Consider the following 26,387-nt stretch of genomic DNA (forward strand, 5'->3'; position numbering starts at 1 on the left):
AAGGTTTTTTTGATGTGGACCATTTTTTTTAAAGTCTTTATTGAATTTGTTACAATATTACTTCTGTTTTATGTTTTGGTTTTTCGGCCGCGAGGTATGTGGGATCCCCAACCAGGGATCGAACCCGCACCCCCTGCATTGGAAGGCAAAGTCTTAACCACTGGAATGCCAGGGAAGTCTCCCCCATGGTTCATCCTTAAGAGGGTACTTTCTAAAAAAAAGCCTGAGGTAATGCAGGCGGCACTGTGTTAATTCAGTCTCAGTAACCGTGTCTTCACAAAAAAACTTTTTATTTTCCAGAGATTCTTTTACAGACCCATCCTGAGAAGTGAAGTTAAGAAATTATGATGCCCAGAGTGTTCCAGATCAAGTCAGCTGTACCTTAGAGAGACATTAGCTTTAACAAGATTTATTTCTGTCCAGCTGTTACTCTTTACACATACATAACACCTAAATCAGTGTGTTTGCTACATGAATTTCCCAGGACTTGGTTCCATGGAATGTACATAAAATCTGTATTTTTTTCATTTAATATTCCAGGCAGTAAATTCCCTTTCCTCAGAATTCCTCAGACTACATGAAAAACATAGAAAGCTGCAGAACATGGCCTGCATATATTAGGTATTCATTAAATAACAGCTGAACGACCACATGAATGCGGCAACACACAAAGGCCTAAATGAGCTCTCTTGTCACAGGTTAATCTGAGAAGTTTGCTTATTGGTAATTACCATTTAACTCTTCTCAACAAACATTAATATGTAAATTGCATAGAGAGTTCTTTTTATTTATTTATTTTTGTCTCTGTTGGGTCTTCGTTGCTGTGCGCGGGCGTTCTCTAGTTGCGGCGAGCAGGGGCCACTCTTCGTTGCGGTACACGGGCTTCTCACTTCAGTGTCTTCTCTTGTTGCACAACATGGGCTCTAGGTGCACAGGTTTCAGTAGTTGTGGCTCACAGGCTCAGTAGTTGTGGCACAAGGGCTTAGTTACTCCGTGGCATTTGGGATCTTCCCAGACCAGGGCTCGAACCCATGTCCCCTGCATTGGCAGGTGGATTCTTAACCACTGTGCCACGAGGGAAGCCCAAAAGAGAGTTCTTTAGTGCCCAAAGTATGCAAGACCTCTTTATCTTACACACATTTAAGTTGGGATATTATAGTGGTTGAAAAGTCTTGGAGACATGAAGACTGGGTTTGAATTCTGATCTTAATACTTGCTAGTTATGTGACTTTGGAGAAACTGTTTAATCTTTTTAGATTCCGTTTCTTCATCTCTGATGGTAGGATAATAATATTTAACTTGTACAGTTGTCCTGAGCATGTAATGAACACAAGAAAATGTTCAACAGTTCCTGATACATTGATGACAACAATGGTGATGGCTGATACACCTGGATTGAGGCCTCTTGGTTACCCCCATTCTCCAGGACAGACAACAAGCTCCCTGCCATGTGGGGGTCCACATGTCCTAGGGACATATTCATTAGGCATGTTGCATCCTAATTCTCCAGGGTAGCTGCCCATCTTCTCATGCAACACACACTAATGAGGTGGGCATAAAGCCCTCCCTAATCCTTCCTTGCCAGCTCTGCAGCCACTGCCAGTCTAACTCAGTTACATCTGCATGCTTATACTTCGACCACACCAGGCTGACTAGCAGTGCTGCAGGCTGCCCAGTCTATTTCCCCACCCCCAGCCAAAGTTCAGGCATGGCCCCAAGGCATGATTCACTGCTGATGGAGGGAGAAGGAGGGAGAGCTTTTCACTGATGTAGGCATCTCTTTTTCCTTGTCATCTTTCTTCCATTTTATCCCCAGCTCTTCATCCCACTATCTCTTTTTATTTGCTTCAAGAGTTGATCTAAGTGGTGCCCATTAGGGCCTCAAAGTCTTCTCTATATAGATCTTAATTACACTAAAGATTGTTACACACGCATTCCCCATTAAAATAAACTTTCGGGTGCAGAAAGAGTAAAGCAATAAACAAAATCCCATCTAATGGACAGTAATTCAGGTATATTCACAGAAATCATTCCTCTATTTTTAGGACAAGGACTTTTCCCCATGTCCTGTGCTATTCTAACATAGAGTTATTCTTATTTACCATAAGTAACTATGGGATATAGAGAGTGAACAGGGAAATATGAAGTTAGGTTTACCAACAATCTCCTCAGAAACTTACAGTTGGGGAGGTTGCCCTTCCAAAGTTAAAAAGGCTGCCTGCACTTCTTCCTGAGGGAGATCCCAACTTCTGCCTCAGAACCCAAGAGGAGAAAATCAGGAATGGAATCATGTGTTCCTACCCAGACACACGCTCCCAGCCCTGCAGAAATGATAGGCCTTGAAGAAATAGTTACCTAAAGTCAGAGTAAACTTTCATGAACTTATTCTCATAGCTTCCTACAATTAAAAGGAAAATAAGAGAATACATTTGAACATACAAAGACTAAGTCACATTTACAAATCACCTTTATTTTATCTGAGTTTACTAGAAAGAAATAAATTCAGGAGGCAAAAAAAATAGTTTTTCATGTGATTTACACATCTGATTTATTTTACCAAATAAAAAGCATGACTTAACAGTTTTCTCCTTCTAATTGTATAATTTATTTTCTCCTAAGACCTGTATCACAAATGCGAACCCTTAGGAATAAATGTAACAGAAAAGGAACTCTGTTCTGAATAAGACCTAGAAAACTTTAAATAAACTACCAATACCAACTGCTAATTCTTTTGCAATGATATGAGCCATTGTTTAAAATTCTCTAGCTTTTCACATCTTTTTCTTTGGAATGTAAAAAAAAAAAGGACAGATAAGGTCTATATAATTTTAGCAAGACAGTCGATCTTTCCAGGCAAGGCCTGACATACTAGATAAGATCAGGAAACTGAATTTCCCTCTGCTAGGAAAAATACGATTTCAAAAATATGAATGTAATGCAAGATATCTTCTATAGCCTTCAATTTAATCTCTCAGTACAGATATACAGTTCTGCTATATTGACTTACGGCCTGTACAAAACAGAATTCAGTGAACTTCTGAGTATGTCCGTTCCCTTTCTTTGCATTACGCGTTAATGACCACTCGCCTTTAGAAAGCAATTCCTTCCTATGGAAAGCTAACCAATACACCCAATCTTTTATTCCTGCTATGTGAAATGCTCATGTGAAACGAAACAGGTTATGGAACAAGCTCAAGGAAAATCATAAGTTACCGCCATCAATAGCATTCCGCTTGTCTGCCTCTTCTCATCCTAGCACGTTCTTGGAAACAGGAAAGAAAAGGCCCACTTAGACAATCATGCATCTCAATGAACAGACCCCAGACCCAGATGACCCAGTGGACACTGGGACAACTGAGGAAGAACGTATAAAAAATAAAAGATATGTCAAATACGGTATTTTTAAGGTAAGCATATAAGCATTATAAGCATAAATAAGACTGTCTATCTGAGGTTAAGATCTGTCTTAGACTTTTAAACCAAAAGTCACATTAATGAATATACTTTTGTACCTCAAAATCATCACCTCCAAAGTCTTTCCTCTGTTCATCACCGAGAGACAGCATTTCAGTCTTACCGAATAGAATCTATACTAACCAATGTGGTAAGTTTCTTAGTACCTCTCTACCATCCAACCAGTCAGGAATTCTTGAGTTAAATCCTCATGAACAAATGACATCCTGCACCAAAAATTTGGTTGCCTTTATCACTCTTATTCCATGAAGCTCATGAATGAAAACTCCTACTTATTTTATAATTGCTCATCCAACTTATAAAACTTAGATCGGCACCTTTTTACACTGTATTTCTTTAAATACTCTTTAACCATTTACTTTCTTAAAAAGCAATAATGCCTATCACTTCAAGAGACTAGCCACTTGGCTCCTAACACACATTAAATGGCTAATTCAGTCCTCCTAACAGCACAAAGGGAAAGTACTCTCTATAATATGGCTGCGAAAAAACAGAAACTATGTAAGCCACCTACAAAGAAATCTGCACACACATAAGCTGTGAATCCTACAACTCTACAACTTTTGGCAGAAGTGGAAAAAATACAAAGAAATTAGCGATGGAAAACATGTTTAAGTTTTTCAGTCATTTTCAGTTACAAAAACCTAAAGACCAGGAAAAGCCAGAGATACAGTGAAATTTATACAAGAAAAATTTAATATGAAGTCATTGTACTCACCGTCTGATGGTTTCTGTCACAGTAACGCAGCCCAAAGTAATCTATCTCCACAAGGTTTATGTGACGGAATACGTGCTCAAGGACAACGGAACCTTTCGTTGACTTCTGCAAAAATAATTCACAGTTTTGTTTTATAACAAACACAGTGTGTGTTTTTTTAATAAGGTGCCTTGTCTTTCTCAGTGGGACACAGTCACAGTTCTCATCTTTTATTAGCTTTGCTCACATGGGAACAATTTTATTAGCCCATAGTTCCCTCTTTAAGTTTTGCCTCAATTACAAAGAAAGGGATTTCAGTATTAAATGAATTGCTTTGGAAAACAATTTTTAAATTGTTGTACATTTTAAATTAATATAAGGTCCTTTTCTTACAGTACTGTAAAATATCTTTAAGATGAAATTATTATTTTAATAAAGATAACAGTTTATATGAAGTGCATCTAATAAATTCATCAAAAAAACTTACTTTGGTTAAAAATCCCACAGTTCTTTCACTTTAAAAAGCAATTTTCACCTACATCATTACTCTCACAACTAATGCAGAAAATATATAAAATTAAAATAACAATAGCCAAAGCTTTTTAAAATTTTTTCTTATTTTCTTTAGTAAGGTTTTATGTTTTATTTTTTTAATTGAAATATAGTATGCATACAATATTATGTTAGTTTCAAGTGTACTACGTAAGGATTTGACATTTGCATACATTATGAAATGATCACCACAATAAGTTTAACAACCATCTTTTCCCATACGGTTACTATGATATTATTGACCATATTCCTTGTGCTGTATATTACACCCCAATGATTATTTATTACATAACTGGAGGTCTGTACCTCTTAATCCCTTCATCAATTTGGCCCCCTCCCTTCTGGCAACCATCCATTTGTCCTTTGTATCTACAAGTCTGCCTTCATTTTGTCTTATCAGTTTGTTCTGTTTCTAGATTCCACAGGTATTTGTCTTTCCCTGTCTGACTCATTGCTCTTAGTAAAATACCCTCTAGATCCATCCATTTTGTCACAAATAGCAAGGCTTCTTTTTTTTTTTTTATGGCTGAGCAGTATTCTACTGTGTATATACACACCGCATCTTTATCCATTCATCTATCAATGAACACTTAGGTTGCTTCTACATCTTGGCTATTGTAAATAATGATGCAATGAACACTGGAGTGCATATATCTTTTCAAATTAGTGTTTTTGATTTCTTCAGGTAAACCCAGAAGTGAAATTCCTGGATTATATGACAGTTCTACATTTAAATTTTCAAGAAACCCCCATACTGTTGTCCATAGTGGCTGAATCAATTTACGTTCCCACCAAAAGTGTACAAGGGTTCCCTTTACTCCATGTTCTCACAAACATTTGTTATTTGTTGCCTTTTGATGATAGCAATTCTGACAAGTATGAGGTGGTTTCTCACTGTGGTTTTGATTTGCATTTTCCTGATGATTAGTGATATAGCGCATCTTTTCATGTATCTGTTGGCCATCAGTTTGCTTTCTTTGGAAAAATGTCTATTCAGGTCCTCTTCCCATTTTTAAATTGGGATGTTTGTTTTTTTACCATTAGGTTGTATGACTTTTTTGTGTACCTTGGATATTAACCCCTTACTGGGTATATTGTTTGCAAATATCTTCTCCAATTCAGTAAGCTGTCTTTTCACTTTTTTGACAGTTTTCTTTCTGTGCAAAAGCTCTTTAGTTTGATGTCGTCCCATTTGTTTATTTTGCTTTTGTTTCCCTTGCCTGAGGAGACAGATCCAAAAAATATATAGCTAAGACTGATGTCAAAGGGCCCACTGTTTGTTTTCTTCTAAGAGTTTTATGGTTTCAGGTCTTACATTTACGTCTTTAATCCATTTTGAGTTTATTTTTGTATATGATGTGAGAAAGTAGTCCAGTTTGATTCTTTTGCATGTAGCTGTCTAGTTTTACAAACACTATTTATTGAAGAAGCTGTCTTTTCCCCATTGTATATTTTCCTGCCTCCTTTGTCATAGATTAATTGACCATATAAGTGTGGGTTCAATTCTAGGCTTTCTGTTCTGTTCCATTGATCTATATGTCTGTTTTTGTGCCAGTACCATATTGTTTTGATTACTGTAGCTCTGTAGTGTAGCTTGAAACCATGGAATGTGATACCTCCAGCTTTGTTTTTCCTTCTCAAGACTGCTTTGGCTATTTGGGGTCTTTTGTGTTTTGATACACATTTTAGAATTATTTGTTCTAGTTCTATAAAAAATTCCACTAGTATTTTGATAGTGATGAATCTATAGATTGCCTCAGGGAGTATGGTCATTCTAACCATATTAATTCTTTCAGTATGTAAGTACAGTACATATCTTCTTTTTTTTAAATAAATTTATTTTATTTATTTATTTTTGGCTACATTGGGTCTCCATTGCCATATGCAGGCTTTCTCTAGTTGCAGCAAGTGGGGGCTATTCTTTGCTGTGGTGCACAGGCTTCTCATTGCAGTGGCTTCTTTTGTTGCGGAGCAAGGGCTCTATGTGTGCAGGCTTCAGTAGTTGTGGCATGAGGGCTCAGTAGTTGTGGCTCATGGGCTCTAGAGCACAGGCTCAGTAGTGGTGGCACACAGGCTTAGCTGCTCCACAGCATGTGGGATCTTCCCAGACCAGGGATCGAACCCATGTCCCCTGCATTGGCAGGTGGATTCTTAACCACTGTGCCACCAGGGAGGTCCCACAGTATATATTTTCATCTATTTGTGTCATCTTCAATTTCTTTCATCAAAGTCTTATAGTTTTCCAAGTACAAGTCTTACTTCCGTGGTTAGATCTACTCCTGTTTTACTCTTTTGATATAATTGTGAGACTGTTTTCTGTTTTCTTAATTTCCTTTCCAATAGTTCATTGTTAGTGTACAGAACTGCAACAGATTTCTGTATGTTAATTCTGTATCTTGCAACTTTACTGAATTCATTTATTAGTTCTAATAGATTTCTGATGACATCTTTAGGATTTTCTATATACAGTATAATGTCATCTGCAGATAGTGACAGTTTTATTTCTTCCTTTCCAAACTGGATTCCTTTTATTTCTTTGTCTTATCTAATTGCTGTGGCAAGGACTGCCAATACTATGTTGAATAAAGCGGCAAGAGTGGGCCTCCTTGTCTTGTTCCTGATCTCAGAGGAAATGTTTTTAGCTTTTCACAGCTGAGTATGATGTTGGCTGTAGTTTTGTCATATATGGCCTTTATTTTGTTGAGATATGTTTCCTACATAACCACTTTGTGAAGAGTTTTTTTTTTAATCATAAATTGAGGTTGAATTTTGTCAAAAGCTTTTCCTGCATCTATTGAGATAATTATATAACTTTTATTCTTCAATCTGTTAATGTGGTATGTTACATCGATTGATGTGCTGATATTGAACCATTCTTGCATCCCTGAGATAAATCCCTCTTGATCATGGTATATGATCTTTTTAATGTATTGTTGAATTTGGTTTGCTAATATTTTATTGATGATTTTTGCATCTATGTTTATCAGTGATATTGGCCTCTAATTCTTTTTGTGGGGCCCTTGTCTGGTTTTGTATCAGGATGATGCTACCCTTGTACAATGAGTTTGGAAGCATTCCTTCCTTTGAAATTTTTTGGAATACTTTGAGGACCCATGTTAACTTTTTGTTTGTTTGTTTGTTTGTTGGCTGCTTTGGATTTTCATTGCTGTGAGTGTGCTTTCTCTAGCTGCGACGAGCGGGGGCTATTCTTCGTTGCTGTGCATGGACTTCTCTTTGCAGTGGATTCTCTTGTTGCAGATCACAGGCTCTAGGCGCGTGGGCTTCAGTAGTTGTAGCATGAGGACTTAGCAGTTGTGGCTTGTGGTCTCTAGAGCACAGGCTCCATAGTTGTGGCTCAGGGGCTTAGTGGCTCCACAGCATGTGGGATCTTCCCAGACCAGGGCTCGAACCCGTGTCCCCTGCATTGGCAGGCAGATTCTTAACCACTATACCACCAGGCAAGCCCTTAACTCTTATTTAAATGTTTGGTAGTATTCACCTGTGAAGCCATCTGGTACTGGACTTTTATTTACTGGGAGTTTTTTTTTAATTACTGATTCAATTTCATTACTGGTGATTGGTCTGTTTGTATTTCAATTTCTCCCTGATTCAGCCTTGAAACATTGCATGTTTCTAGGAACTTATCCATTTCTTCTAAGTTGTCCATTTTATTGGTGTATAATTGTTCACAGTAATCTCTTAGGATCCTTTGTAGCTCTGTGGTGTCAGGTGTAAATTCTCTCTCATCTCTGATTTTATTTATTTGGGCCCTCTCTTTTTTTCTTGATAAGTCTGGCTAAAGGTTTGTCAATTTTGTTTATCTTTTCAAAGAACCAGCACTTAGTTTCATTGATCTTTTCTACTGTTTTTTCAGTCTCTATTTCATTTATTTCTACTCTGGTCTATGATTTCTTTCCTTCTGTTACCTTTGGGCTTTGTACTTTTTCTAGTTCTTTTAGGTGTAAGGATAGATTGCTTGACATTTTTCTTGTTTTCTGAGGTAGGCTTGTACTGCTATAAACTTCCTTTAGAACTGCTTATGCTGCAGCCCATAGATTTTGGATTGTTATGCTTCCATTTTCATTTGTCCCCAGATTTTTTAATTTTCTCTTTGATTTTTTCGAGTGACTCATTGGTTGTTTAGCAGCATACTGGTTAGCCTACAGGTCTTTGTGTGTTTTGCAGTTTTCTTCTTGTAGTTAGTTTCTAGTCTAACACCAGTGAGGCTGAAAAAGATGTCTGATATAATTTCAATCTTCTTAACTTTATGGAGACTTGTTTTGTATCCTAGCCTGTGATCTATCATGGAGAATGTTCCATGTTCATTTGAAAAGAACGTATTCTGCTGCTTTTGGATGGAATGTTCTAACTGTATCTATTGAGTCTCTCTGATCTAATGTGTCGTTTAAAGCCACTGTTTCCTTACTGATTTTCAGTCTGGATGATCCGTCCATTGATGTAAGTGGGGTGTTGTTTTTGTTTTCGTTTTGCCTGGGCCCAGTGGCATGTGAGGTCTTAGCTCCCTAACCAGGGATCAAACTCATGCCCCCTGAAGTGAAAGAGTGGGGTCCTAACCACTAGAGCAACAGGGAATTCCCTGAAAGTGGGCTGTGAAAGTCCCCTACTATTAATGTGTTACTGTCAATTTCCCCCTTTATGTTTGTTAATATTTGCTGTATGTATTTAGGTGTACCTATGTTGGGTGCATATATATTTACAATTGTTGTATTTTCTTTCTTCTTGAATTGATCCCTTAAATGATTATATACTGTCCTTCTTTGGCTTTACAGTCTTTCTTTTAAAGTATATTTTGCCTGATACAAGTATTGCTACCCACCAGCTGTCTTTTCATTTCTCTCTGCGTGGAATACTTTTTTCCATCCTCTTACTTTCAGTCTGTGTGTCTTACATCTCAAGTAAGTCTCTTGTAGGCAGCATATACATGGGTCTTGTTCTTTATCCATTCAGCCACTCTCTCTTTTGACTGGAGCATTTAAAGTAATTGACAGGTATGTAGTTACTGCCATTTTGTTAAGTCTTCTGGTTGTTTTTGTAGTTCTTTTTTCTTCCTTTCTCCTATGATAGATTTTTGGTTTGCATTTACCATAAGGTTCATATTTAACAACCTATATACATGTGATTATTTTAAGATGACGATTTCAAGTTTGAAGACATTCTAACATTAATCTCCCCCCACCGCACTGTTTACAGTGTTTGACATCATATATTATATCTTTTTGTTCTGTATATCTCTTATATAGTTCTTGTGGATATAGATAATTTTCTATATCTTCTAGCCTTCCTACTAGCTGTATAAGTGGTTGGTCAACTACCTTTACTTTATGTTTGCCTTTACCAATTAGATTTTTCCTTTCATAATTTTCCTATTTCTATTTATGGTCTTTTTCCTTTCCTGCTTAGAGTAGACCCTTTAAAACTTCTTACAAAGAGGATTTTGAGGTGCTGAACTCTTTTAGCTTTTCCTTGTCTGTAAAACTCTTTCCCTCTCCTTCAAATCTGAATGATAGGGACTTCCCTGGTGCTGCAGTGGTTAAGAATCTGCCTGCCAATGAAGGGGACACGGGTTCAAGCACTGGTATGGGAAGATCCCACATGCCACAGAGCAACTAAGCCAATGTGCCACAACTACTGAGCCTACACTCTAGAGCCGACGTGCCACAATTACTGAAGCCAACGTACCTAGAGCCCATGCTCTGCAACGACAGAACCCACAGCAATGAGAAGCCCGCGCACCGCAACGAAAGTAGCCCCCACTCACCGCAACTAGAGAAAGCCCGCACGCAGCAAGGAAGACCTAACGCAGCCAAAAATAAAAAATAAATAAATTTATTTTAAAAAAATCTGGATTAGGGGACTGGTTCAAGATGGTGGAGTAGAAGGACATGCTCTCACTCCCTCTTTTGAAAACATCAGAATCACAACTAACGGCTGAATAATCATCGACAAGAAGACACTAGAACTCACCAAAAAAGATACCCCACATGCAAAGACAAAGGAGAAGCCGCAATGAGATGGTAGGAGGGGTGCTATTACAATGAAATCAACTCCTATAACTGCTGTGTGGGTGACTCACAAACTGGAGAACACTTACCACAGACGTCCACCCATTGGAGTGAAGGTTCTGAGCCACATGTCAGGCTTCCCAACCTGGGGGTCTGGCAACAGGAGGAGGCATTCCTAGAGAATCAGACTTGGAAGGCTAGTGGGATTTGATTGCAGGACTTCAGCAGGACTGGGGGGAAAAGACAGTCCACTCTTGGAGGGCACACACAAAGTAGTGTGTGCATCGGGACACAGGGGAAGGAGCAGTGACCCCATAGGAGACTGAACCAGACCTACCTGCTAGTGTTGGAGGGTTTCCTATAGAGGCAGGGGGTGGCTGTATCTCACTGTGAGGACAAGGACACTGGCAGCAGAAGTTCTGGGAAGTACTCCTTGGTGTGAGCCCTCCCAGAGTCTGCCATTAGCCCCACCAAAGAGCCCGGATAGTCTCCAGTGTTGGGTCACCTCAGGCCAAACAACCAACAGGGAGCGATCCCAGCCCCACCCATCAGCAGTCAAGCAGATTAAAGTTTTACTGAGCTCTGCCCACCAGAGCAACAGCCAGATCTACCCACCACCACTCCCTCCCATCAGGAAACTTCCACAAGCCTCTTAGATAGCCTCATCCACCAGAGGAAAGACAGCAGAAGCAAGAAGAACTACAATCCTGCAACTTAGGAACAAAAACCACATTCACAGAAAGATAAACAAGATGAAAAGGCAGAGGGCTATGTACCAGATGAAGGAACAAGATAAAACCCCAGAAAAACAACTAAATGAAGTGGAGACAGGCTATCTTCCAGACAAAGGATTCAGAATAATGATAGTGAAGATGATCCAGGACCTCGGAAAAAGAATGGAGGCAAAGATTGAGAAGATGCAAGAAATGTTTAACAAAGATCTAGAAGAATTAAAGAACAAACAAACACACATGAACAATACAATAACTGAAATAAAAACTACACTAGAAGGAATCAATAGCAGAATAACTGAGGCAGAAGAACGGATAAGTGACGTGGAAGACAGAATGGTAGAATTCATGCAGCTGTGGAACAGAATAAAGAAAAAAGAACGAAAAGAAATGAAGACAGCCTAAGAGGCCTCTGGGATAAGAAAAGCAACAATATGTGCATTATACGGGTCCCAGAGGGAGAAGAAGAGAGAGAAACGACCCAAGAAAATATTTTAAGAGATTATGGTCGAAAACTTCCCTAACATGGGAAAGGAAATAGCCAACCAAGTCCAGGAAGCACAAAGAGTCTGATACAAGATAAACCCAAGGAGAAACACGCTGAGACACAAAGTAATCAAATTGGGAAAAAATAAAGAGAAAGAAAAATTATTGAAAGCAGTGAGGGAAAAACAACAAATAACACACAAGGGAACTCCCATAAGGTTAACAGCTGATTTCTCAGCAGAAACTCTACAAGCCAAAAGGAAGTGGCATGACATACTTAAAGTGATGAAAGGGAAGAACCTACAACCAAGATTACACTACCCAGCAAGGACCTCATTCAGATCCAATGGATAAATCAAAAGCATTACAGACAAGCAAAAGCTAAGAGAATTCAGCACCACCAAACCAGCTCTACAACAAATGTTAAAGGAACTTCTCTAAGTGGGAAACACAAGAGAAGAAAAGGACCTACAAAAACAAACCCATAACAATTGAGAAAATGGTAAGAGGAAAATACATATCGATAATTACCTTAAACATGAATGGATTAAATGCTCCAACCAAAACACACAGGCTTGCTAAATGGATACAAAAACAACACCCATATATATGCTATAGAGACCCACTTCAGATGCAGGGACACATACAGACTGAAAGTGAGAGGATGGAAAAAGATATTCCATGAAAATGGAAATCAAAAGAAAGCTGGAGTAGCTATACTCATATCAGATAAAATAGACTTTAAAATAAAGAATGTGACAAGAGACAAGGAAGGACACTACATAATGATCAAGGGATCGATCCAAGAAGAAGATATAACAATTATAAATATATATGCACCCAACATAGGAGCACCTCAATACATAAGGCAACTGCTAACAGCTCTAAAAGAGGAAATAGTCAGTAACACAATAATAGTGGGGGACTATAACACCTCACCTACACCAATGGACAGATCACCCAAACAGAAAATTAATAAGGAAACACAAGCTTTACAGGAGAAAATAGACCAGATAGATTTGATTGATACTTATAGGACATTCCATCCAAAAAGAGCAGATTACACTTTCTTCTCAACTGCGCACAGAACATTCATCAAGTCTCAGTAAATTTAAGAAAATTGAAATCATACAAAGCATCTTTTCTGACCACAGCACTATGAGATTAGAACTGAATTACAGGGAAAAAAATGTAAAAAACACAAACACATGGAGGCTAAACAATACATTACTACATAGCCAAGCGATCACTGAAGAAATCAAAGGGAAATCAAAAAATACCTAGAGACAAATGACAATGAAAACACGATGATCCAAAACCTACGGGATGCAGCAAAAGCAGTTCTAAGAGGGAAGTTTATAGCTATACAAGCCTACCTCAAGAAACAAGAAAAATCTCAAATAAACAATCTAGCCTTACTCCTAAAGGAACTAGAGAAAGAAGAACAAACAAAACCCAAAGTTAGCAGAAGGAAAGAAATCATAAAGATCAGAGCAGAAGTAAATGAAATAGAAACAAAGAAAACAACATCAAAGATTAATAATACTAAAACCTGGTTCTTTGAGGAGAAAAACAAAATGGATAAACCATTAGCCAGACTCATCAAGAAAAAGAGAGAGAGGACTCAAATCAATAAAACTGGAAATGAAAAAGGAGAAGTTATGACTGACACCGCAAAAATACAAAGCATCCTAAGAGACAACTACAAGCAACTCTATGCCAATAAATGGACAACCTGGAAGAAACGGACAAATCCTTAGAAAGGTATAACCTTCAAAGACTGAACCAGGAAGAAATAGAAAATATGAACAGATCAATCACAAGTAATGAAATTGAAACTGTGATTAAAAATCTTCCAACACACAAAAGTCCAGGACTAGATGGCTTCACAGGTGAATTCTATCAAACATTTAGAGAAGAGCTAACACCCATCCTTCTCAAACTCTTCCAAAATATTGCAGAGGAAGGAACACTCCCAAACTCATTCTGTGAGGCCACCATCACCCTGATACTAAAACCAGACAAAGATACTACAAAAAACGAAAATTACAGACCACTATCACTGATGAATATAGATGCAAAAATCCTCAATAAAATACTAGCAAACATAATCCAACAACACATTAAAAGGATCATACACCATGATCGAGTGGGATTTATCCCAGGGATGCAAGGATTCTTCAATATATGCAAATCCATCAATGTGATACACCATATTAACAAATTGAAGAATAAAAACCATATGATCATCTCAACAGATGCAGAAAAAGCTTTGGACAAAATTCAAAACCCATTTACGATAAAAATTCTCCAGAAAGTGGGCATAGAAGGTACCTACCTCAACATAATAAAGGCCATATATGACAAACCCACAGCAAACATCATTCTCAATGGTGAAAAACTGAAAGCATTTCCTCTAAGATCAGGAACAAGACAAGGATGTCCACTCTCACCACTATTATTCAACATAGTTTTGGAAGTCCTAGCCACGGCAATCAGAAAAGAAAAAGAAATAAAAGGAATCCAAATTGGAAAAGAAGAAGTAAAACTGTCACTGTCTGCAGATGACATGATACTATACATAGAGAATCCTAAAGATGCCACCAGAAAACTTCTAGAGCTAATCAGTGAATTCGGTAAAGTTGCAAGATACAAAATTAATCCACAGAAATCTCTTGCATTCCTATACACTAATGATGAAAAATCTGAAAGAGAAATTAAGGAAACACTCCCATTTACCACTGCAACAAAAAGAATAAAATACCTAGGAATAAACCTACCTAGGGAGACAAAAAACCTGTATGCAGAAAACTATAAGACACTGATGAAAGAAATTAAAGATGATACCAACAGATGGAGAGATATACCATGTTCTTAGATTGGAAGAATCAATATTGTGAAAATGACTATCCTACTCAAAGCAATCTACAGATTCAATGCAATCCCTATCAAATTACCAATGGCATTTTTTACAGAACTAGAACAAAAAATCTTAAAATTTTTATGGAGACACAAAAGACCCCGAATAGCCAAAGCAGTCTTGAGGGAAAAAAACAGAGCTGGAGCAATCAGACTCCCTGACTTCAGACTATACTACAAAGCTACAGTAATCAAGATAATATGGTACTGGCACAAAAACAGAAATATAGATGAATGGAACAGGATAGAAAGCCCAGAGACAAACGCACGCACCTATGGTCAACTAATCTATGACAAAGGAGGCAAGGATATACAATGGAGAAAAGAAAGTCTTTTCAATAAGTGGTGCTGGGAAAACTGGATGGCTACATGTAAAAGAATGAAATTAGAACAGTCCCTAACACCATACACAAAAATAAACTCAAAATGGATTAGAGACCTAAATGTAAGACCAGGCACTATGAAACTCTTAGAGGAAAACATAGGAAGAATACTCTTTGATATAAATCACAGCAAGATCTTTTTTGATCCACCTCCTAGAGTAATGGAAATAAAAACAAAAGTAAACAAATGGGACCTAATGAAACTTCAAAGCTTTCGCACAGCAAAGGAAACCATAAACAAGATGAAAAGACAACCCTCAGAAAAAAAAAAAAAAAAAAGACAACCCTCAGAATGGGAGAAAATATTTGCAAATGAATCATCAAAGGATTAATCTCCAAAATATATAAATAGCTCATGCAGCTCAATATTAAAAAAGCAAACAACCCAATCCAAAAATGGGCAAAAGACCTCAATAGACATTTCTCCAAAGAAGACATACAGATGGCCAAGAAGCACATGAAAAGCTGCTCACCATCACTAATCATTAGAGAAATGCCAATCAAAACTACAGTGAGGTATCACCTCACACCAGTTAGAATGGGCATCATCAGAAAATCTACAAACAACAAATGCTGGAGAGGGTGTGGAGAAAAGGGAACCCTCTTGCACTGTTGGTGGGAATGTAAATTGATACAGTCACTATGGAGAACAGTATGGAGGTTCCTTAAAGAATTAAAAATAGAATTGCCATATGACCCAGCAATCCCACTACTGGGCATATAATCAGAGGAAAACATAATTCAAAAAGACACATGCACCCCAATGTTCATTGCAGCACTATTTACAATAGCCAGGTCATGGAATCAACTGAAATGCCCATCGACAGACGAATGGATAAAGAAGATGTGGTACATATACACAGTGGAATATTACTCAGCCATGAAAAGGAACGAAATTGGGTCATTTGTGGAGATGTGGCTGCATCTAGAGACTGTCATACAGAGTGAAGTAAGTCAGAAAGAGAAAAACAAATATCGTATATTAACACATATATGTGGAACCTAGAAAATGGTACAGATGAACTGGTTTGCAGAGCAGAAAACTGGACACAGATGTAGAGAACAAATGTATGGACACCAAAGGGGGAAAGCGGCAGGGGGTGGAGGGGTGTTGTGATGAATTGGGAGATTGGGGTTGACATGTGTACACTGATGTGTATCAGATGGATGACTAATAAGAAAATAAACATTAAAAAAAGGTATCAGCTTCATTAAAACAACAAATACTGTAAAGTTTCTTAACTGAAATGAATCTGAGCTTGGAAAAAAGAGGGATGTGTTGATTAGAACACTGTTAGATTAGAACACAGGGATTAATTAGTTAATAGTTTCTAAAAATAGTTAAAATAATGAAATTGTATGTGTCAGTAAAGAATAAGCATATGATAATGCTTTCCATTAAAAAAAAAAAAAAGATCTGAATGATAGCTTTGCCGGGTAGAATAATCACAGTTGTAGGTTTCTTCCTTTCATCACTTTGAATGTATCATGCTACTCCCTTCTGGTCTGCAGAGTTTCTGCTGAAAAGTCAGCTCACAGTCTTACAGGAGGTCCCTTGAATATGACTAGTTGCTTTTCTCTTGCTGCTTAACATTCTCTCTTCATGTTTAATTTCTGCCATTTTAATTAAAATATTTTTTCATGTGGACCTCTTTGGATTCTTCCTGTTTGGACTCTGTGCTTCATGGACCTGGATGTCTATTTCTTTTCTCAGGTTAGGGTAGTTTTCAGCTATTATTTCTTGAAGTAAATTTTCTGCCCCTTTCTCTCTTCTCTTTCTGGGGCCCCTATAATGCAAAATGCTAGTACAACTGATGTTGTCTCAGAGGTGTCTTAAACTATTCTCATTTTTCTTTATTTCTTTCCTTTTTTTTTTTTTTTTCTATTCAGTTTAGGTGATTTCCACTACTTTGTCTTCTAGGTTGCTGATCCGGTGTTCTGTATCATCTAATCTACTGTTGATTCCTTCTAATGTATTTCTGATTTGTTACTGTATTCTTCAGCTCTGCTTGGGTCTTTATATTTTCTTACTCTTGGTTAAACTTCTCACTGTGTTCATCCATTTTTCCCCCAGGTTCACTGAGCATCTTTGTGATCAGTACCTTGAACTCTATCAGGTAGATTGTTTAACTCCACTTCAGTTAGTTCTTTTTCTGAGGTTCTGCCTTGTTCCTTCATTTGGAATATATTCACCTGTCTGCCTAATTCTCTGTGTTTATTCCTATTTATTAGGTAGCTCGATTATGTTTCCCAGTCTTGAAGAAGTAGCTTTATATAGGAGACATCCTGTGGGTCCCAGCAGCATAGCCCCCTCTAGTCACCAGAGCAATTTGCTCTAGGGTTCTCCTGTACATTGCCCTTCTCTGGTGGTGGGTCCAACTACTGTGGGTGCAGTAATAGGCAAGACTGGCCTCCAGCTCAGTTGGCTGCCAGGTCCTGCCTTGTGCTGTGGTTGCCAGCCCAGCGTTGGGCAGAGCTGGGTCCCAGCATAGGTGGCTTTGTGGCCCTGAGTGTTCTGGAACTGGTGCTGGCCTGCTGGTGGACAAGTAAACCCCTGGCACTAACAGGCTAGAGGGAAAACTCCAAAATGTCCCTTGCCAGCACCTGTGTCTTCATGGTAAAACAAAAATGGCTGCTGCAGCATCTATGTCACCAAAGGGAATCCCACTTGCTTCCTGCCTCTCCAGGAGACTCTCTGAGATCAGCAAGTGGGCCTGACCCAGGCTTTCTTCGAATTACTGGCTCTGTGCTGGGACTCAAAGCATATGACGTTTTGCATTCACCCTTTAAGAGTACAGTCTTTGTCTCCTACAGCCCTCCAGCTCTCCCATACGTAAGCCTCACTGGCCTTCAAAGCCAGACATTCTGGGGGCTTGTCTTCCCAATGCAAACCCCTTGGGCTGGGGAATCCAATGTGGGACCTGGACCCCTTGCGCTTTAGGGAAAACTTCTGCAATGGCAGTTATCCTCCCATTTGTGGGTCACCTTCCCAGGGGTGTAGGACTTGACTGTAATGAATCTCTCGTACCCATCTCATTGTGGTTCCTTCTTTTCATCTTTGCTTGTGGAAAATCTTTTTTGCCACTCTTCAGGTTGTTCCCAGAGGTAATTGCTCTGTAAATGGTTGTAATTTGATGTGCCCATGGGAAGAGGTGAGCTCAAGGTCTTCCTACTCTACCATCTTGGCCACCATGACCAAAGCTTTTATTTTCAATCCTTAACTAATAAACCTAAAGATAAAAACCACCAAAGTTAACCTTCTGAAAAGCCCTTGTGAAGATATTTGACTTTATCTCTTTCACATAAGCACAGACATAAGGAAAATATTTCCCTTACCTGTTTGGTAAATGCTAATACCTGTCTAAAAAATCTAATCTCTCTTCTCCCCCTCCCACTACATCATCTTTAAATGAAGATTATCATCTAATATATTAAATATTATTCACACATAAGATAAACATTTAATCAGCAAACATTACTCCATATACACATTAATCTTGAAAAGAATCCATTTTGATGTTATATGTACAGATACAGATTTTCCTTTCTTTTTTCCCATCAATGACAGGTACAACAGGGTAGTAAAAGAAATCCCCAAGATGTCACACATTATGTTAATGAAGCAGGGCTTTGTTCAGTTGCACTTTCCTCAAAGAATTACCATTACACACTCACTCACGTATGATAAGAACACTGCACTGTTTTTAGAAAATGTATTGTAATATAAGGGAAACGTTTTTGATTAAATATATAATGAAGTGGGTGATAAGAGGTGATAAAAGCACACACTGTGAGAAGACAGTTCTTGTTAAAAATCGCACAGATATTTCGTTTTACTCTAAATTACCTTAGTTAAACTTAACTGGTCCTTTATTCAAAATCCATTTGATAATTTATAAACAAAAAGCCCTTCCATGATAAATCTTTAGGTTCTTAGACATTTTCTGCTATAATAACAGTGCCACATCCAGAAAATGTCTCTTTGTGCTCATGTCCCTATGTCTTTAACTAAGGTAAAATCTGTTGGTGAAATTACTCATTCAAAGGATAGGCCTACTTAAAATTACAATGGGCACTGCAAAAAAGACCATTACAATTCATTCAATGAGAGTACGTCTCAATACCCTTGCCAGCATTTGGAATGAGCAAAATTTTTCCAATCTGACTGAGCAAAAAAAGAGGGGAGGGGGTAATTATTTTAATTTGCGTTTTCCTAACACTGATAGAAGTGCTCTAGCATGTGCTGACTAACCAATCACGTTTCCCAGCACTTTGGTTAGGTATTCTCTAACTCAAAGTTTATAAGCAAATTCTCTTTAATACTTCTAATACTTGTACAATTTCACTTAGTATATTTAGTTCTTCACTCCATCTGGAAACTATTTCTGTGCTTGGGATAAGGGCCTAATTTCGTTTCCAAATGGACAGACAACTACACCACCATTTACCTAAAAGCCCATCATTTCCCTTTTGATTGAAGCAACTTTATCATCTACTAAATGAATCCTCATTCTAGGCCATGGATTACTCCTGGACTAATCCTCCAAGATTTTATTAACTTTAGTTTAATATAGTTTGTTGATATCGATCATTCTCTTTCAAATTTGTCTCTGCCAATTCTTAGGCATTTTTCTCTACTACAGGAAGTTTAGAACCAGCTTGCCAATTTAATAAACAATTCTGTTAAGAATCTGACTGGAATTAAATTGAATTGACAGACTGGATAACTTGGGAGGTAATGATATGATATTTACAAAGTGAAACCTATATGGTTTTCTTTTATATTCATCAAGGAAATTTTATACTTTTTTCATGTAGGTCTTACAAAATTCTACTTAGGCTTTGTGGTAGGCAACAGTTACAAAATGCCCCCTCCCCCCAAAAGAAATGTCCTGCTCTAATCCCTGAAACCAGTGAGTATGTTAAAATATCAGCCCTCTTATTGTGTCATATGTCACAATTTTGACATTAAAATAGGAAGATTATTGGAGTGCGTCAGACCTAATCACTTAGGCCCTAGTAAGCAAAGCACTTTCTACAGCAAAAGAGGAAGGCAGAAGGGAAGTCAGAGATATTTAAAGCATGAGAACAACTCCATAGGTTCTTGCCACTTGAAAGATGGAGGGGGCCATGTTAAGCAGCCTCAAGGAGCTGAGAGTAATCCCCAGTTGACAGCCAGTAAGGAAATGGGAATCTCAGGCTTGCAACCACTAGAACTGGATTTTGCTAACAACCTGGAAGACTTTGAGAGTATATTCTTCCCCAGGGCCTTCAGATAAGAGACCAGCTGACCAGCACCTTGATTTCAGCCTTCTGAGCCTGAGAAAAGAACCCACTCATGCCGTCCTAGACTTCAGACCTTCAGAATGGTGAGATAACAAATAGAAGTATGTTTAAACCACTAATTAGTGGTAATTCGTTATGCAGCAATAGAAAACTAATACAGGCTTATTCTTAGCTTTTTTTATCGTTTTACTGTTATACTATACTTTCTGACTGGCTATCGTTAATCTATTGGAAAGCAACTGATTTTCTCCACTGCAGGCTCTACAGATAGATACCACATGACAGCTGCTTGGGTCTTCTCCTCATCCTAATATCCACAGCCACTAAACTTGAAGCAATCCTCAATCCATCACTACGCCCTCCCATGGTTCTCCGGCCCATGTTCTGGGCTACAGTTTTCACCTTCAATTGTTTTACGTTTGCCTTTTCGTCTCAGGAATTTTTCTCAAACAATTTTTGGCCAACTGAGACCAGCCTATTTTTCAGGTGGTTCTGGAAAATGCACCTGTATCTTTCCTATTCAAAATAGTTCTGGGGCTTCCCTGGTGGCGCAGTGGCTGAGAGTCCGCCTGCCGATGCAGGAGTCACAGGTTTGTGCCCCAGTCCGGGAAGATCCCACATGCCGCGGAGCGGCTGGGCCCGTGAGCCATGGCCGCTGAGCCTGCGCGTCCGGAGCCTGTGCTATGCAACGGGAGAGGCCACAACAGTGAGAGGCCCGCGTACCGCAAAAAAAAAAAACAACATAGTTCTGGAAGGCTGGCATACCAGCCAGTGTTCCACCTTGATCTCATTTCCCCTTTGGGTCCGTTCTCCTATCCAGACACAGACAGGAACAGGTAGAGCCACAGAACTCCACCTAATCCTTCTATCCCAAGCAGGTAAAAAAAGTGCTTCATGAAAAAAAGAGGAATGAATTATGCTTGAAATTACAGCACTGAAACAGGGCAGATATTTAAAAATATACATCTAAATCAAGGTTGTCTTTATACAAAAACATTTTATACCTCTATTTCCACAAGAAATGTTAGGCTTTTCACACATATCATCTACTCAAAAAGCATAAAAAAAGATAAAATGCCCTGCTTATGAAGAAAATACACAAGGGCAAGCTTGGAAAACCAGCTTAGAAGTTTGGAAAGTCTATATGGAGATTGCAAAAATTTCATGCAAGAATCACCGTCTCGGGCTTCCCTGGTGGCGCAGTGGTTGAGAGTCCGCCTGCCGATGCAGGGGACACGGGTTCGTGCCCCGGTCCGGGAAGATCCCACATGCCGCGCAGCGGCTAGGCCCGTGAGCCATGGCCGCTGAGCCTGTGCGTCCGGAGCCTGTGTTCCGCAACGGGAGAGGCCACAACCGTGAGAGGCCCGCGTACCGCAAAAAAAAAAAAAAAAAAAAGAATCACCGTCTCCAACACTATCATTGGAAAAATACCAGAACGTAAGTCTGTTGATCCTGTGACGGTTGTGCATTTATATAGAATCTGGTGCTGAAAATACTTTACAAATATTAGCCTTTAGCATATGTTATCCTCTACAGAGAAACCACAAGGAAAGCATGCAGTGTTATGCAATGAATCCAGAGCTGACCTAAGAAAAAAACATGATGTTTCATGACTCCTTCTACAGCTTTCTGTACATTACAGGTGTGTCTGTACACATGCCTGGAACAGAGCCAAGTGGACCTCAGAAATACTATATTTCTGTCACTTCTTCAAGCAAACATGTACATGAAAACCGCTTAACTTCTCATCTGTTATACTGCAATATGACAAGACTCAGGAAGCTTGGATGCCAGCAATACACTAGCTACTGGGGCAGGGTGACACCACCAGCTCACATTTCTGCCCGTCCTACACGAACTGACCCCTTTCAGTCTCGCTCCCCCTCAGTTGTATTACATGGGGATGTCTTCTGCTTTTCACTTATGGATAATTTCATTCTTCACATGGGTTCTTCACAGACACTGCCTGTGGGCTGTATGTTGCAGTTTGAGTTGAAAGTCTTCAGGTTCTGAAGAAATCATCCTTGAATAAAGAAATTAAGAACTGATAGAGAACTGCCATGAGAGCCAAAGAACAAACTAGAAACACACTGGGCAAGGAAGAGGCCAGTCCAGGATTCATTACTAGAAAAGGACAAGAAAACATCATCAAGGATATTATGAAAGAAACATGACTTCCTTCAAACATTTATTGAGTACCTCTTACATGCCAGCAAGTGATTAATATCTATAAGATGGAAGAAGTACACTAATAAGAATGCCAGAGGAGGGACTTCCTTGGTGGCTCAGTGGTTAAGAATCTGCCTGCCAATGCAGGGGACATGGGTTCGATCCCTGATCTGGGAAGATCCCACATGCTGTGGAGCAACTAAGCCCATGCACCACAACTACTGAGCCTGTGCTCTAGAGCCCACGAGCCACAACTACTGAACCCGTATGCCACAAATACTGAAGCCCACGCACGCTGTGGCCCGTGTGCCGCAACTACAGAGCTTGCATGCTGCAGCTACTGAAGCCCGCGCCCACACTCCACAACAAAAGAAGCCACCGCAATGAGAAGCCGGCGCACCACAACGAAGAGTAGCACCTGCCCGCCACAACTAGAGAAAGCCCACACACAGCAATGAAGACCCAATGCAGCCAAATTTTTTTTTAAGTTTTTTAATAATAATAAAAAATTAAAAAAAAAAAAAAAAGACTGCCATAGGAGAGTCAGGCGCACCTGGAATATAATACCAAGAACCTTGATGGAGGAAGCAGGTGACTGGCCTATCAGAACCCTGGAGAAGCCGGGGGGGGCTATGGACCGATAAGAAATTCTAGAAAGTGAGACAAGGAAGGACTTGGTTTTCTGAAGCTTTTTGGTACATTTGTCTAGTAACTATGCACGTCTTATCTGAGTAAAAAAAATTTTTAAAGAAAAAATATGCCAAGTAGGAACTAGTCATTATCTTTTTCTTCCTCACAGCTATAGCTATTTTGTAGATTTGGCTCATGTGCTATGAGGTATTAAGTAAGGAAAATGCGGAGAGAGAAGATAGCACTATGATGGTGAGCTGTCAACATTCTGACCACGTTTACACCAACAATTCACACTCGCAGCCCTCAAAACAGTGACTTTAAGACTTTTTAATCTGAATTCTTCCCAAGCCCTTTGAGCAGGCAGACCTAACTATTCTAGGCCATCATATACCAGCGTGGAGGCCAAGTGCCCCCAGTCCTTGAAACGCTGAGACACAGGCTTCACTTCCAAGGGAGATGGTTCATTTCACCTGAAGTTTAATATAAACTTATTTCTTAACTTTACTTCTTTCAGTGTTTGGCAAAGGAAACTCATGAATGTGATTGTATTTAGCACCATTCCAAGTCTTTCTGACCATTTCTAGAAGAAATCTCTGCCAAAATGAGAAAATCAACAAGATGCTATAAAATAAGACATAACTACAACCAAAGCACTTGGCAACATGCCCAAGGATTTTCTGGAAAATGAATAAAATATTGTCATAGACAGATAAGGCACATCCACTACTGAGACTTTTGAGAGAATGAGTTGAGTGCCAACACAAATAACAGAAAAAGAATTTCATGAGGTCTCCCCGCATCCTGGCTTGTCTGTACTGTTCCCTTTTTGTGGAACATTTCCCTCCTCTCTGTCCTCAACAAAACCCCACTTACCCTTCAGGACCAAGTGCAAATACCACCTTCTCCATAAAGCCTGTCCGTATCCCCTTAAACTCATTATGACCTCGGCCTCCACTGGACTTACAAAGTGTCTTACTTTTGTCCTTCTCCTAGACTTACACTATTCTGCCTTTATTAAAGCCATTTGATACTTCTCTTAACTTTGCCACCAATATTTAGACATTTTGAAAGCAGGTGCTGAACATTACACACCACTTCCTTTCCATGTCAGTCCAATAATCCATACACAGTAAGACCCTCCGAAAGTTCACTGAATAAGTACTAAGGGCCAAGAAACACGGAAGAGAAAGATGCAGTATTGGAAACATGATGGCCTATGAATTAAACTTCTCTTCCTGTCTCTCAATGAAGATTTCCATTTTTCTTGACCAATCAAACCTATGAGAGTGAAGAAAGGTGGATGGATTCAGTTATCCTGCTGACTTCAGTATAACCACTGACTCAAAGCTACTTGGTCTATGTTTAATTTGAAAAACATACATTTGTTTCAGTGTTAATATAATTTCAAAAGACTTAATAGACTATGACGTTGGTATCTTACTTTTTTTTTAAGTATCTTACATTTGAAATTTGTAAGATACAAAAAAATTAGAGGCTTGATATTCAATTTTTATACATCAAATATAAAGATACACAGTTTTCTTTATGCAATAAAATAAATCTAACAAGAATTTGGATTTCCATCATCAGGAAAACAAAAAAGATTGGATATGAGGCAGTTAAGAAGAAAATAAAGAAATAAAGGAAGCTTCTGACTTTTTATAACTCCATTCAGAAAAACTTCATTTAAATGTTACAATTTATTAATTTACTTTTCAAATGAAAGTAAATAAATGCCTGTGACATATTTCTGGATGGTAAATTATATGCCACTTAAATCTCAGCAAATAGAGGAATAGATTACTTTCATTACTGACATCCTAGCAACATTCTGGAAAGAATGGAGCTACAAGAGGCTTATAATCACAGAGAAAGACTCCCAGGCAGGATAAATTTATTTGAAAATACCATCAGTGAGGCTTTCAACCAGAACAAAGGATTCTTCAAATGAGTAACAACACCTTTGCAGATTAACATGACATTACAAACCAGAAAGGCAGGTTTTTACCAGCTGCACAGAATGATAACTATTACGTTCCACACAAACAGCTTACTCCTTCACAAAGGGGAAATGAACCCTTCGAAAAATTCTTTAATGTTAAGCCTATAAAAATTCACTATACTTTTATTTAATATTCTTGACATAATAGATTTCAGTTTCTCTGAGAAAGCAGAAAAGACGTTAATTTTTTTTTTTTAGCTCAGGGCCGTTAGGATAACGTAAAGCAGGGGCAATGGAGGAGACACTCTTCAGGCACCAATGGTAACTGCTTCTCAGACCAAGTACTGTTAACCATCATCTGAAGGTTTTTTATTTTTTTTTAATTAATTAATTTATTTTTGGCTGTGTTGGGTCTTCCTTGCTGACCGGGGGCTTTCTCTAGTTGCGGCGAGCAGGGGCTACTCTTCGTTGTGGTGCGCAGGTTTCTCACTGCAGTGGCTTCTCTTCTTGCGGAGCACAGGCTCTAGGTGCACAGGCTTCAGCAGTTGTGGCACGCAGGCTCAGTAGTTGTGGCACGTGGGCTCAGTAGTTGTGGTGTACGGGCTTAGTTGCTCCACGGCATGTGGGATCTTCCCAGACCAGGGCTAGAACCTGTGTCCCCTGCACTGGTTGGTGGATTCTTAACCACTGCGCCACCAGGGAAGTCCCCATCTGAAGGTTTCTGACTATGAGTTACCTTCATTTTAGGTGAAGGAATTAAAATTTGTTTATTTTTCAAGGTACTGCCTATGGTTTTCATACATAAAAGCTTGTTTGCACTGATGAACTTTTCTCAGACTTTAATGTTTCTATTGCTGTGTAACCAACACCTCCAAACTTAGTGGCTTCAAGCCACCATCACAATTAGCTCACGATTATGCCACCTGGGCAGGGCTAAGAAGGGACAGCTAGTGTCTGCTCTGTCTGCTGTTGGCTCAAGAGGTTCCCGTAGGCTCAAGTACCTGAGATGGTTTCATTCAATAGTGACATCTCACCTCAGGTGACTGGAATGGCTGGGGGCTGGCGGGGCCTCTCTCCCCGACCTCACAGTCT

At 39.0% G+C, this 26,387-nt stretch overlaps 1 protein-coding gene across 2 annotated transcripts in view; it reads right to left on the reverse strand.

Moving 5' to 3' along the window:
* Nucleotides 1-26,387, reverse strand: part of EPB41L4A (erythrocyte membrane protein band 4.1 like 4A) — a 254,860-nt gene that overhangs the window by 147,476 nt on the left and 80,997 nt on the right. For both annotated transcript variants that reach the window (XM_060009013.1, XM_060009014.1), the window contains exon 2: nt 4,193-4,297. In XM_060009013.1, the coding sequence (XP_059864996.1) occupies nt 4,193-4,297 (105 nt within the window). The remainder of the gene's footprint in view (nt 1-4,192; nt 4,298-26,387) is intronic.

The sequence above is a fragment of the Delphinus delphis genome, chromosome 3 (assembly GCF_949987515.2).
Source record: "Delphinus delphis chromosome 3, mDelDel1.2, whole genome shotgun sequence".
Lineage (NCBI taxonomy): Eukaryota > Metazoa > Chordata > Mammalia > Artiodactyla > Delphinidae > Delphinus > Delphinus delphis.